We start from the raw sequence: 13846 nt of genomic DNA, 5'->3' as shown, positions 1-13846 counted from the left end.
GTTTTGACTGATATTGTTAGTTCTTGGCTCTTTACTTCTCCTGTGGGCTTCTCATCGGTTGTACCTTTTCCCCTGATGTTTGTTTGGAAGCTTGGAAGCAAGCTTTCCTTGAAATTTGTGCATTTTCTCAGCCGATTCCTTGCAAGGGCGTTAGGGCATATCCAGGACGTTAGCTATATCCAACGGTAGGCTCCAACGGCCCTCAGCATCACGGATTTTCATGCGGAAACAAACATCAACAATATCAAAATTTCAACAAACCCAAAATTGCATGGAGGCGAAAAAGTAGAGCCCATCAGTGAAAGAGAGAGAGAGCTAATAAATTTAACAAATGCCTATCCCTATCCGCAGCTGCATACCCAGTCGTTCAGCTGCGAGCACTGTAGCTTCATCACGCGAAACAAGAAGTCGCTGTCGGTACATGTGCTGGGACAGCACTTCAAACGCTTCGCCTTCGAGTGCAAGATCTGCGATAAGCGCTTCGGACGTCGCCCGGGTCTATCGAATCATATGCAGCGTGTGCATGGCTCCATGTATACCTGTCGTGATTTCTTTGACGAGGGCTGCAGCAAGTCCTTTGGCTCCACGACGAAGCTCAATGTGCATGTGCGTAAGGTGCACAACAGCAGCATTTACCTGGAAGATGAGCCAGTCAAGCCGGAGGAAGAGTGTGAGGAGGGTGAGGAGGGCGTGGAACTGGAAGAGGAGGAGGAATCAACCAGCGATGGTCCATCCACATCAAAGAAACGCTGCATACGCATCAATGCGAGCACACAAATCGAGTTTATAGGCGACACAGCTGTTGCCGAGGAAAACGAGAGTCTTGCAGGCGCGGAAATCTTTGAGGAGTTTCAAGAGGAGATCAAGGAAGCGGACGCAGAGATGCCAAAATCCAAAAAGCATAGGCAATGTTAACATTGTTGATTAGAACCAAGTGGAATGCGCATTATTTGATTGTTTTTGCTTTTATTTGTATTCGCTAAAGCAGTTTTAAAACTTTTGATTTCAATTGATTTAAGTAGTTGCTACCCATAATTTTGAACACAAAATATGTCGTTAAAATTGACATACATAATGTAATGTATGTTATATAACATTATAGATATAACTAGCTGCTATTTTCTATATTTCGGTTTTGTCAACTTAAGTTTCAATTATTTTCACTATCCATCTCCACTCCATTTTCCGCTCATTCGCACTTGTCATTCATGGTCTTGTGTTAACATTAGTTTGCTTCACCATTTTCACATTATTTTCTCTACATTCTACTCGCACACATCTTGTATTTACATGCCTGATTTTCTTTACGCTTTTCATATCATTTGTCAGGCATAAGTTCTGGGTCTTAGCGTAAGTTTGCTTAAGCCATGTTCGCGTGTATCTCTTCTCATTTGAACACTTTTATCGCAGTAACTATATAAGCTAGCATTATGAAATTTGGTATGCAGACGCTTCTATAACCTACACAGCTTAAGCTCTTTATTAAATACTACAAAACTTTTAACTATGCTAACGAAATTTTTCTAAATACAAATTACATTTGTACAAACAGAAAACGAATAAAATGAAACATGCGTTGTGGCTAAAATTTGATTTTACAGGATATCTGCAAGTCTTGTATGTATGTACATTTACGGCAGCAAATTTGATTTATTAAAGCGTTTTGCAGTTTGGTCATTAAAAATTGCGTGAACAAATTAAATCCAAATTGTTGTGAATGTTTTGATTCGATTTATGATCTAGATATCTAGAGCTTGGTACAGCGTAACTGCTAGTCGGAACAGCAGCACACATCTGCTTATTAAATAGTTTCAATTATATAGAGATATTACATATCGACTAATTTCAATTGCATTTAACTAGCCAGAGTCTGGCGGAAGCAAATTTGATTTATTAAGCGTTGTAGTTTGGTCATTTAAACTTTGCAGATTGAGTGCGGAGCTAACCTGGAAATCAAGAAAGTAAATAGAACAGTTTCTATATTCAGTTTGAGATTAGACTCCGCTCAGATACTCACTGGGCTAATGGGTGTTATAACAATCGCGGTGCGTGTGGCGCAGTGCAGCAGCGCCGTGTCCTCCGTGGACTCATCACAGTCGCCATCCGCATCGACATCGACATCGGCGCCAATGTCGCTATCGATTTCCCACGATGGAAAATGCTCCATTTCGCCCTCACAGTTCAGATCCTCCTCCTCGAAGTCCTCATACTCATCAATGAGTATAACTGTGGACAATACACATAATACAAATGTTTTTAGATCGATTATTTGAATTGGAATTCCAATTGGAATTTTCTAAAAGATATTTTGAATGAGTGCGCAGTTGGTATTATGCTTTTCTCAATGAATATGTGCTTTATTTGAAATAACAACTGAAGAAAAAATATTAAATGAATCTTTGGCGTTTTGTGGTTTTTTTTTTGTTGTTGTGCGGGTAGTTCAGGCACGGCCTGGCTTACTTGAACTATCTGGCGGCGTTGGCTTCGCACCGGAATCCAAGGATTGTGCGCCCTCATCTGGCATATTGATGCGTTGCTCGTGTTTGCTATATGGCTCCGATGTGGATCTATGCAGGCTGTTTTTGTTTTTAATATAAACATCTATATAATATCTTTAACTGATATACATATGTTTTTAATGCCCTTGCAGAAAATTGCCCTGAATTGGACAAGATGGAAGTATGTTTCTATAGTTGATCTGATTGCTTTAACATTTAGTTTCCATTTGAGTTTTTTGTCTTCCATTCTAAAACAAAGAAACTTTGAAAACTCTATGAGCATAGTTATTCCCATAAACACGATCTTCTACTATTGCATATTTGTCTGTACTAGGAAAAAAAACTATCCATTCAAACAATATATCATGCTTCCAAGATATCCACATGATCAACATCAGACTAATATTTATGCGATGGAGCTTTTTATAGACCAAGCTCAGCATTTGATCAAAATAATATACCGTTTAATTGTCATATATCTGCAAGGGTATTTCAAGTTCGGCGCGCCGAATCTTTCATTTATTTCTCTCATGCACTCACCTTAAAGTAACGCGTTTTTTAGTTCTATTCTCTAAATCAGTCATAAATACATCATTGTGCTGTTGCTTCTCAGGCGTTAGCTGATATGGGTTAAGCACGGAAGACTATAAGTATATATGCCATAAATAACTTTTATCTGATAAGTTCCCATATATATATATATGTCTACCTTTGTATTGGTCGCTGTATGCTGTGTATGCGGCATGGGTGTTTGTGTGGCAATCGCATCCGTTGTGGTTGTCACCGTCTGTGTGGAGGTCAGCGCCGTCTCATTGCTGTCCAGACGATCCACAGATGTGGCACCTGCTGCTGCTCCGGCTGGCGCTGAGACCAGCTCGGGATGCACGCTAAGCGTGGCGGTTCGCTTCCACACATCGATCATGCTCTGATTGTGTGTGTGATGCAGATTGTGACTGTGACTAGGGCTAATGGAATGTATTTTGGGTTTGGGATTTGCTGGCAACGGAAGCGCTAAAAATCTATCACGATCCTCCATATAGGCCTTGATCAGTATATCGAGTTTCTCCTCAATATCCACGACCTGCAATAGTTACCATATATATTATCTATGGCATAGCTGGTTTCTCGCCTTTTGCTCACCTGACGCTCAACCTTAACGACACGCGAGGCTAAGCTGATTTTCGAGGCATACACATCCTTTGCCTTGGAACCTTGTTTGCCCAGAATCTGATCAAGACTGTGAAATATACAAGAATTAGAAAGTATATTTAATAAATATAAAAAACAATCGAACTTTTAAATAGCACCTAAGACATCTGGCTACTTGAGGTTCGAACCCGTAAAAGGAAAACTTATGGATCTTCCATACTTTAGAGAACTTTAAAGCTTGACGTTAGATAAATTGAACTTAATGACAATACAATCATCTCACTCTTCATAACCAATTAAACACCCATTTTATTGAGCTTTAAGACTATTTAAATGCATTACGCTAGATGAATTTTTAATGAGAAAACCCAATTTTGTTAAAGCTCAAAGTTTAACTAACGTTCTTTATAACCAGCTACATAAGTACCTTATAGAGCTTTTAGCTTGGCGTTAGATAAATTGTATTTAATGCAAGCAATAAATTTGTAAGGTAACAAAATATTACGTATACGTACCGCAAATGCAGCATCTTGACGCGACCCAGCAAATCCACGTGACCTGTAAACGTTTTGAGATGCATTTTTTTATAAATAATAATAAATAAGAATTGAAAATGCGTTAAGCTAACCCGCCGCATATTGTTCCATGACATCTTTGACATCGTATGGCTTCAATGCCTCCTTAAACTTGCGACGTGCCACGAAATACTTGAGCTGAAATTGCAATATTTTAGGGTATATTTTATGGGCAGATAGATATAGTATATATACCTTGCGTATGAAGCGTATGGCAATCTTGTGCCGATTTGTCAGCTGCGTGCAGCGCGGCTCCTCATCCTCATCTGGGGGCAATTTATGAATCAGAGAGATTGACTTGTGCGTTAGGTTTTGGTTGCTTGCTTCGCGCGCGTGGTTAAGCGGCAATTTGTTTAAATGTTTTTTGTTTTTTTTTTTTTTGTTTTACATTTAATCAAGTCAATCCAACAACACACAATTAACACATACAAGTAGCGGTATACACACACATATTTAATTATATGCATATTTAGTAGTTAATATAGAACGTACAATAAGTATACAGATATTAGGTTAGTTACGTTTATATCAAATCACAATATAAGAGGGAGGGCTTTTAATAATTATTATTAATTCTTGGATTGGGGGGAAAGTTAGGAAAAAGCATTGTGAAAGCATTGAAAGCAAGCGTTGTGTGTGAGTGTGTGTGTGGCCATGTAGCATAGGTGAGCAGTTGTGGGAGTCCTGTACAGTTGTAACTCCCTATATACATATATATATATATATATATATATACATATATATATATCTGATGCGTATGTATCGAGTTAGTACTTACTACAGAGCTAACAAAATGCAAAAACTTAACTAAGTGCTACGAGAGTCTAGAGAGCGCATGCTAAACCAAACCTAGCCATACATATACACTTCCTCCGGTCGCGGCATACACGATTCTAGCCGAGACTTAAGCTTTAAGTTGCAAGTTTTTTACGCACTTGCCACATAGAATGCGCCGTGCGCTGCCGCCTCCCGTTCGCCGCCGCCGCCCTGCAATGTGCCCGTTTCCAGAAAATGTGAAGCAGCCGCAAAAAAGCGACCCGTTCGTCCTCGACCCGCACTGGCCGTCGGACTGGCACCGGGATTGCCGCACTTGCCGTTACCCGTCGGCTCCGTCATGCGACCCGCCTCCAGTTCCTCGGTGCGCGGATTGCGCAGCGAAAATGTTGAGCCAAAAAAATCACCGTGCAAAAAGCCGCAAAGCACCACGGGTATGGTCAGTGTATTAGAGCTAGCCTCGACCCTCGGCTTAGCGGCAGCTGGATGCTCTGGGGCCGAAGTCAGTGTGCCCAGGCTGGCGCTATGAATGCAATTGGCCAGCTGTGCCGGCGACGGCGTTGGCTTAGCTGCTGCAGCGTGTGTGTGTGTGTGTGTGTGTGGGTGTATATGAGTGTATGAGTGTGAGTGTGAGTGTGAGTGTGTGAGAAAGCGCATTAGTTTCGGCTTGGTTGGACCCTCAAGGCTTAAATCATGTATTATCCTTTTTTTTTGTGTTTTCTGTTTGTTTTGTGTTTTGTTTTTTTTTTTTACGAACCAATCAACAACATCAAATTCAAATTTAAATTCAATTTAAAATGCAACCACAACATCGACACAACCACAACACTCAATATAAGTTTATAGTATACGATATATGAATCTCAGGTGTATTGGTATTTGGTATTGGAACCTGGGCAGGACCTTGTAGACTTACCGTCTGAATTTTTTATATTTTTTAAGCAAGTTGTTTCAGCAACTGAATCTTCGCTAAAACTCGGATTCATGGATTTGCCATTTTGTACTACCTCTGAAAATGTCAAACCAGATGTTAAAGTTGTTTTTTGTTTCATATGCTTTTTGTTTTTTTTTTTTTTTTTAATAATTTTGCTTGTGTGCCAATCAGTCAAATCAGTCAAATCAATCAATCAATCAATCAATGCAGAGACACGGTAGTCTATATGGGTCGCACATAACGGTTACAAAAAAAAAAAGGTTTAAATCAACACACACCAAAAACTTAGAAAGGAATTTTTTGTTCACGTGTTTACGTTTCAACTTTAAACATTCTTTAGAAAAAAAACACTATTTGTTTTTAACATTTTTTTTTTTTTTTTTTTTTTTTTTTTTTTTTTAGTTTTCGCTTTAAATCTTTGGGTTTATTTAGCGAGTGCGCAGATAGAAAACATTGAGCAAAAAACACTAATGAAAATAACACTACATTTGCTATTAGAAAAAAGTGTTGTACTAAGTGCCGGGTATGAATTATGATAGATGAGTATTGCAGGCCAGATTAGATAGGAGCACTCTGTTATTATAACTGCTTCAGATGTTGTTAGTGGGCTCTATATTTAGTAGACATTAAGTACATTCCCTTCATATTGGCTTAAGTAATCTATATATATTTATTTACTTAGCACCTTTCCTTTAACCTGCGCTTTGTCTCAGCGATTGCTTAAAGATCTGCTTGCTGACTCTTTCGTTGTTTTAACATCAGGTTAATTGACAGTCAATTAATTAACTACCATTTCCTGCTGCTTAGTTTCTTATACATTTCTTTTCAATCTTGCAATAAATCTATGGGGTTCCAATTAGCCTCCTATGTCAATTGTCGCATTGTTGTATAATTATTAGCTGATTTATTGCCAGATCTGTGCATTAAGTGAAATTTATTGTTTTCGAATTGGGGGTCGTTTTGTTTTCTGTGCACTTAAAGGCAGATGCTTGAGCATTTGAGTATGCACATAACAACTTGCTGTTAAAATAAAGTAAAATAATATAATATATTTGTAAATATAGCTGGGCTTGTTCGTTAAATTGGCACAAATCCGAATAAGTAGAACACTTTTCTACACTGAACTAATTTGCAAATATAGATTCACGGAATTACCATGTTTTATTTTTGGTTTTAGATAGAAAAATTAATAATGGCAAAAATAAAAAGGATGTTATGTTTACGTGAATTTAATTTAATGTTTAACCAGGAAGAAAAAGTGTTGAAACGTGCACTTTAAGTAGAATGCCTTTCAGTGTTGTAAAGTGCTTAACTAATTATTATTATTAAATTATTAGTTTTACGTACAATATTTAGGGTTTTTAAATGCAGTTAAGTTTTTTAAGACAACTATTTAAAATGTCAGAGTTAACTTTTGGTAACTTAATCCATATATAAAACATATATATAAAAAAAACTGCATAAATATTTATTTCATAATTTTTTGGCAAAGCAGAGTAGTAGTAAAAAGTTTGCTGTTTTCCTCTTAAAAAAATAAAGAATAAGAAAATTGTGAATTGCGAAAATTCGCTAACATAAGCAAAAGGCTGATGAAAGTGCAAATGCCTGCAGTGGAATAGTAAAATATTTTATTATCATTTGTGTAAATTGTTCTCACTGATGCGATGCGCTGCGCAAATAGCAAAGGAAATTGTTGTGAATTCTGTGAGTCAGTGGAGTGAGATAAGTTTATATAGAATGAGTTTTGCACAGATTGAGGAGTACGAGAGTAGAGAGCATGCATGTTGGTCGGGCCAAGACAAATAGAAAACGATAACTTGTTATTGTTTGTTGGTTTGTGTGTGTGTGTGTGTGTATGTTTTTTTTTTTTTTGTAATCTTTTCATATTTTTTATGGTGCGTGTGCGTGTGTTTGGATGTGTGCAAACAGAATATGTAATAAGTGGAACTGTATTGGAATATTATAACAACTGGTGAGGCAAACTCTTCAAACAGAACCCAGCCATCATCAGTGAATGCAAAATGGCTTGAAAACAGAATTATTTAAAGAAAACTTACCCAAGTTCTCCACAGATGCGTTTATATCGCGTATGGTGCGCGTATAACGCGTGGAGGCTCGCGACGAGCCCGGCGGCTTGGACATGGGGGTGCCATCCGGTCCGGGTGTTTGGATGGTCTGGCTCTTGTGACGCCTTATTGTCGGCAGGCGGGCCACAAAGGATGTGTTGTGCTTAAAACTGGATGAGGCCCGTCTGTGAAAAACAATATGTGCATATCAATATTTGTACAATCCGGTAAACATAAATGTTTACAAATACAGAAAGATATTGAAGGGATTTCAATAGACGGGATAAAGTTCAGCGTAGTAGAAGATAGTTGCCATAGGTGTGTGTGCGTGTGAGGGTGGGTGTGTGTGGGTGTATTTTGTGTAAGAGGGTGCTTATGTGCTAGCCTGAAGTTGTGAGTTTCGGGTAAAAATTACATGTGGCAGGTGCGGGACAAGCTTTATAATGACATCAGTTGAAAGGCGCATTTGAGCTGTGGATCTCTCTTGAGCTTTTTAGCTTAAGCTAAATTTGCTTTTGAATGTAAAGAATTTTAAGAAAAGTCCTAATTAGGTCAGATAGTTCAACTTTAAGTTTTAAATGTGCTTTATAATGCTCAATCAATCGTAATAAAGCCAGCTAGTTAATCTTGAAGCTTTACTTGGTCTTTGTTACACTCAAAACAAAAAAGAGCTTTAAATTAATCCAATAACTAATGCAAATTGTCGAATAACGTTTAGAAATAATTAAAGATTAAATGAAACTAAATACTTTAAGCTCTACTTTTGCTCTGCTAGTATTGAAAACTGTAGCTAACAAGCTTAAAGCTGTTGTAAATTCTAGCAACAGTCACAGAATGTAACCAAAGCTGCTTAAAACTTGAGCTTTCGATTAAGTTTTTAAGAGCTTTCATATGACTTAAAAGCAGCTTGTATGTTTGTATTTATCAAACGCTTAAACTTTCAGCTGGTGTCATTGTGACTTTAAATACACTACATTACACTAAAAGTTACATAGTTACAAAGTGTGCATATCCTTTAAAGATAGTGTACAAATATTTGTGTTAGTTTTCGATGTGTCTCTGTGCATACTTGTTGTGAATTTTAATTGTAAATAAAAGAGAGGAGAAATGGGAATAAAAAGCATTTAAATTGCTTGATTGAACTCACATGTTAATTATAGTACACATTTTATGCATTTACGTGTGTGTGTGTATGTTAATAAACATTTTTTTTTTTTGTTTTTATATTTTTTGTTTTCGATCACACAGCAGCAGCACAATGAGAATCAATTTGTATCACATTGATTAATTTACTTATATCATCGATGAAAACATAAATTAAACAATTGCAAAACAGAATTTAGCATATGTTATTGTTTTACAATAAACTAATTTTTTTTCTTAAATATTTTTTTTTTTGTTAACGCTTTTTAATAGTTTTACTAAAAATATTTCCAAAAATAGCCAAGTTCGAGAGATAGAGTATGAATTTAGAAGAGTTAGATATAAGTATGCAGACAGAGTTAGTCAGATAGGGTGCGTTATATGGAAGCTGCGAATTACAAAACTCGATAATTGTGTGTTGGGCTAAAGTTATTTATTATTATTATTTTTTTTTGTACTTAGGAGCGTTTGATGCATTTGATGTTTATGACTTGGTGCTTGATAAGCAAAATACCCTATGAAACCAAAACATGAATAGCATTTGCATTTGAAATCATTTTGCTTTTTGATTTTTTGTGAGTATGGTTTTTTTTTTTTTTTTTTTTGTTGCTTTTTATCACTTTTACCTATATTCGGTTATGTTTTTTAATAATCGCTCCCAGTTTTCAGAACTGAAAAGTTTATATATAAAAATTATTATGAAAGAAAATGATAGAGGTACGTAAAAAATGTTAAAATTAAGTACGCTGAAACTGAAATTGTTAATCGAGAGACGGAGAGATAATTTTCTTTTTAGTTTTTGGTTTTGTTTTCTGATTTGTTTTGTTTTGTTTTGTTTTTTTTTTGTGGTGTATGTGGGTATTATATAAAAGTGTATCATATATGCTTTTAGTAGTATGTACAAACTACACATGCGTTGGACGTTGGATGTAGTGTATTGTACAGACTAAAAGTTGTTGTTGGGGACGCTCGCAGAACTTTCCGCACGCCTTTCGCAGTGATTCTCATAAAATCACACGTTTTGGTCACACTTTTTAATACAACTCATTTGGTTTGTTGTGTTTGTTTGTGTGTGTGTGGTGTGGAGTGGTGTGTGGACGTGTAATTGTGAATTTGTACAACTGGATTACATGAAAAAACTCTCAGCTGGACCAAAAGTTTAAAATATATATGTTAAAAATTTAAATAAAAATAAAAATATAAATGAAATAATCAAAATACTAATAAAAATAATAATAAAAAATTATCTAATCGGCAAAAATATATTTCATATTTCAACATGCCAGTAGAAAATCTTTTAACAATGTTGGGAACAACAAAAAAATTACAATATTAACATAAATGAAAAAAAAAAACGAATTGGAAAGTAGTTCTTGATTAGAAGCTGGCTCTATCAATAATTCAATAAATAACTAAAAAATAAAATTATATTTAAAGTCAACAAAAACGAAAGTAAACTTTTGTTCATAATTGAATAGTTTGCTAGGTACCAGTTGAAGAGTTTTTTCATGTTTTTCCAAAAGTGTAATAGCAATTGTTTTAACTAGTATGGACTAGAGTATGCTTGAATATTCATATATTCCGCTGCAAGTCCCTGATTAAATGTTGTATGCATTTGTGTGCGGCATTCGATTTGCCCAACGGGGACAAGGGGGTCTACTTACGATGCGGGCGGACTTGGCAGCGCCACCTGATGTATCTTCCAGGTGGCCACGGAAACGGAATGCTCATCGGCCGCATAGCAGCGCCAAACGGCCTGAATGAGCGTCGCCGCCGGCTGGCGACGCCGTATCATGTGCTTCTGGCGCTGCTGCTGCTGCACCTTCAGCGCAAACCCGCTGCCCAGAATGCCCTGCAATGAGAGGATGTATGGATGGTCGATTGGAATCCGGTCGGTGAATGTATAAATAAACGACATGGACTTACCGCAGGGAGCGCAAAGAAGGATATGCCCAATAAGGCACAGCACGAGGCAATCAATTTGCCCTGCCAGGTGATGGGTACCATATCGCCATAGCCCACGGTGCAGAGCGTTATCTGGGTCAAAGTTGAATAATTTAAATTCTTGCAGTTTGGTTAGTTTTTGGTAACATACCACGCCCCACCACAACGCCTGTGCAAAATTGCTGAACTTCTCGTTAACGTCCTTCTCCCACATGTAAACAAGGAATGATGCAAAGATGAGACCTAAAAATCCAATATACATGGTTGTGATGAGCTCCTAGAAAAGCAACATATGAATTACAAGCTGCGTTAAACTGCATGTTAAATCTTAGGCAACCTGTCTGTGTGCGTATACAACCGAACCGAGCAGCTTCCAGGTGCCACCGCGTCGATCCATGCGCACCATGCGAAGTATCTGAAAGAATCTTAAACCACGCAATGCGCTCGTCGCAAACACCTGGCCAGAGGTGCCCATGCCTAATACTACAATTGAGGCTAAAATGGTGATAATATCTAAATGGGAAAACGTTCAATAATCGAATAATCGAGCTGCCATTGTTTACGTGAAATCCAATCTCACCTATAATACAAAACGGTTGCTTTATAAACTTAAGCCGTCCCAGCGTGCCTTGGTAGCGCGATCGGCAGCCCGATGACCACAGACGCGCCCCAAACTCCATGGTAAACCAGATGACAACTATGATTTCCATGCGAAACAATATATATACAGCATCCTCCTCGTATTCTTTGATGGTGGAAAACACGCTCAATGCGAGACATGTGAACACCATCAGAAAACTGCAAAAAACAATACAAAAATATTACCCATACTCATTTCGATTAGAGAATCTAAAAGTCTTTTATAAGAGAACATGGACTTATTTTTGTTAAATTATTATTGATTTTAAGAAGAAGGTTATGTGGAAAATATGTGTTCTTATTTTTTTATTTTTTAGAAATTGTAGATCTTCCGTGTTCAAAAATATTATGATTTTATTTGTTTTATGCGGATTTACTACTTCTATCATGCTCTGCAAGCATAATATGCTAAGCAAAAATATAACTGTGGATTCATTTTTAAATTAAATTTAATAATTTGCTTAAAGCCTAGATATATTTTTTATAATTTTTTAAATGTAAGGAGCTTCAAAATAATCGAATAATAGGGCTTTCTTCTTTCTGTTTGTTTTTGCAAGTGATTTTTGACACAACAAAATTGTCTCATTGTATTTATTAATTAATACTCATAATTGTTATCAAGCTTAAAGTTTCTCTATTACGTCTATTTAATGATTAATTATTTAACTAATTAATTACTAGTTGAGAGTTCTGCCTAGTTTATACGAGTTTGTTCTTTGGAATCGAACTCAAGCAAGGGTATATATTCTATATTTATTTGCTGAGATTCATTGGGAAATCATTGCTTTCTCGAATTGAGCTAACAAATTGCTGTAATTGTTGTTATAGTCTATTTAGATGATTGATCAGTTTTGTACTTACACCATCACATGATAAAATATTGCATGCAGGCCCCGCGGTCGCTCTAAGAAATTGTAGAGCCGACTTTGCATCCGCCGGTAGCGGGCATCGCGGCGATGTGTGCCGCGATTATAGTTCAGCGGCTTCCCTAGGAGTGACATTCGCGGTTGCAGAAATTGTTGCGATTTCTTTGGTCCCGCCGGTCTACATTTCCTGCAAAGGACGACAAATAGAAAGCACATTAATTAAATTTAATAAACAATACAGTTAGTTCTTATCGCACCCCTTGAAGCCCATTATATCATAGAATGCATAAACATCGTTCTCGGGATCCATGTTACGTTTAACATGCCCCTCAAAACCTAATCACTGCACTAAAAAACCAAACAAATTAACCAAGCACAAAACACAAGTAACGCTGATAATAGAGCCCAGTAAATGGGGTGTACGACGTGTGTCGCGTTTGGCGTTCAAATCACAACTCGATCGTCTGTTGAGCGTTTCGAGCGTTTAAAACCCACACCGCTTATAGACTTTCCAAAAACCTCCATGTGTAAATTTTTATTAATTATATACATAAACTGTTTTGCCTTTTTTTTTTTGTCTGTTTTATATTTTGTTTTCTACACACCTTGCATTTTTATGGTCGCCTGTATCTATGTAGACCTTTATTTGATTTGATTTTATTTCGTATTTTATTTTATTTTGTTGCACCTGAGACTTCGTCATAAAATTTTGCCAAGACTTCAATTTCGTCATATACTTTTTTTTCGCATATTTATTTTGTTGTTGTTGTTGCTGTTCTTTTTATTGATCGTTCAGACAGCTCCTTAGTTTAGTCACGATCTCTAGAGGTTATTGTTGCTTTTTTTTCTTTTCATTTTGGCGGCAACGTGTCGTATGCTTGATGTACGTCATTAACACAGACGTTGCCGCCCTTTTTGGCAGATAGCAAATGCAAATATGGGCAAACAGCTTTTTGGGGGTGTGCGTTTTTTTCAATTTGGCATTTACGACTGCCGCGGAAAAGTTTTACTTTGCCGCTTACAGTTACAGCTACGTAATTTTATGCTCTTTAAGGCTAATAAATGCATATATCTTACAAATGCAGCTTTAAGCCTTAGGCAGGCACCCACTGCATTGACCCAGTTTGTAGAAAACTAGTTTGCATAGCCTGTATTACTCGTGGCCTGCAGCCTACGGGCGGGTCAGTTGTCAGTTCTCATTGCCAATGTATAAAGCCAATAGAAGTCGTTAAAATGCCTCTAGAATGCAGGCCTTTGC

At 37.0% G+C, this 13846-nt stretch overlaps 2 protein-coding genes across 16 annotated transcripts in view; one reads left to right on the top strand and one right to left on the bottom strand.

The window, feature by feature from the left end:
- Positions 1–13846, top strand: part of LOC6626107 (zinc finger protein 224) — a 39752-nt gene that overhangs the window by 3806 nt on the left and 22100 nt on the right. Inside the window, exon 11 of one of the 2 annotated variants that reach the window (XM_002050475.4) lies at positions 352–1504. The exons of the other annotated variant lie outside the window; for it this stretch is intronic. Coding sequence (XP_002050511.1) covers positions 352–915 — 564 coding nt within the window. The 3' untranslated portion in view covers positions 916–1504. Of the gene's footprint in view, positions 1–351; positions 1505–13846 lie in introns of those variants that run through there. 2 annotated transcript variants of the gene reach the window in all.
- KCNQ (KCNQ potassium channel) overlaps positions 1627–13846 on the bottom strand; it is a 62935-nt gene continuing 50715 nt past the window's right edge. Inside the window, exons 1-19 of one of the 14 annotated variants that reach the window (XM_002050476.4) lie at positions 12846–13029; positions 12584–12775; positions 11664–11881; positions 11421–11596; positions 11235–11360; positions 11066–11176; positions 10804–10991; positions 7988–8181; positions 5913–6005; positions 5158–5568; positions 4418–4488; positions 4276–4360; positions 4163–4205; positions 3639–3735; positions 3208–3579; positions 3039–3142; positions 2461–2576; positions 2018–2226; positions 1627–1946 (exon numbers count right to left, since the gene is read on the bottom strand). In XM_002050476.4, coding sequence (XP_002050512.2) covers positions 1860–1946; positions 2018–2226; positions 2461–2576; positions 3039–3142; positions 3208–3579; positions 3639–3735; positions 4163–4205; positions 4276–4360; positions 4418–4488; positions 5158–5568; positions 5913–6005; positions 7988–8181; positions 10804–10991; positions 11066–11176; positions 11235–11360; positions 11421–11596; positions 11664–11881; positions 12584–12775; positions 12846–12898 — 2946 coding nt within the window. In that variant the 5' untranslated portion in view covers positions 12899–13029 and the 3' untranslated portion in view covers positions 1627–1859. Of the gene's footprint in view, positions 1947–2017; positions 2227–2460; positions 2577–3038; positions 3143–3207; positions 3580–3638; positions 3736–4162; positions 4206–4275; positions 4361–4417; positions 4546–5157; positions 5569–5912; positions 6006–7987; positions 8182–9765; positions 9811–10803; positions 10992–11065; positions 11177–11234; positions 11361–11420; positions 11597–11663; positions 11882–12583; positions 12776–12845; positions 13034–13846 lie in introns of those variants that run through there. The other 13 variants (XM_032436651.2, XM_032436653.2, XM_070209757.1 and 10 more) reach the window with 13 other exon arrangements.

Source organism: Drosophila virilis, chromosome 5, assembly GCF_030788295.1.
Source record: "Drosophila virilis strain 15010-1051.87 chromosome 5, Dvir_AGI_RSII-ME, whole genome shotgun sequence".
Classification (NCBI taxonomy): Eukaryota; Metazoa; Arthropoda; class Insecta; order Diptera; family Drosophilidae; genus Drosophila; species Drosophila virilis.
This window is presented reverse-complemented; position numbering and strand designations above follow the sequence as displayed.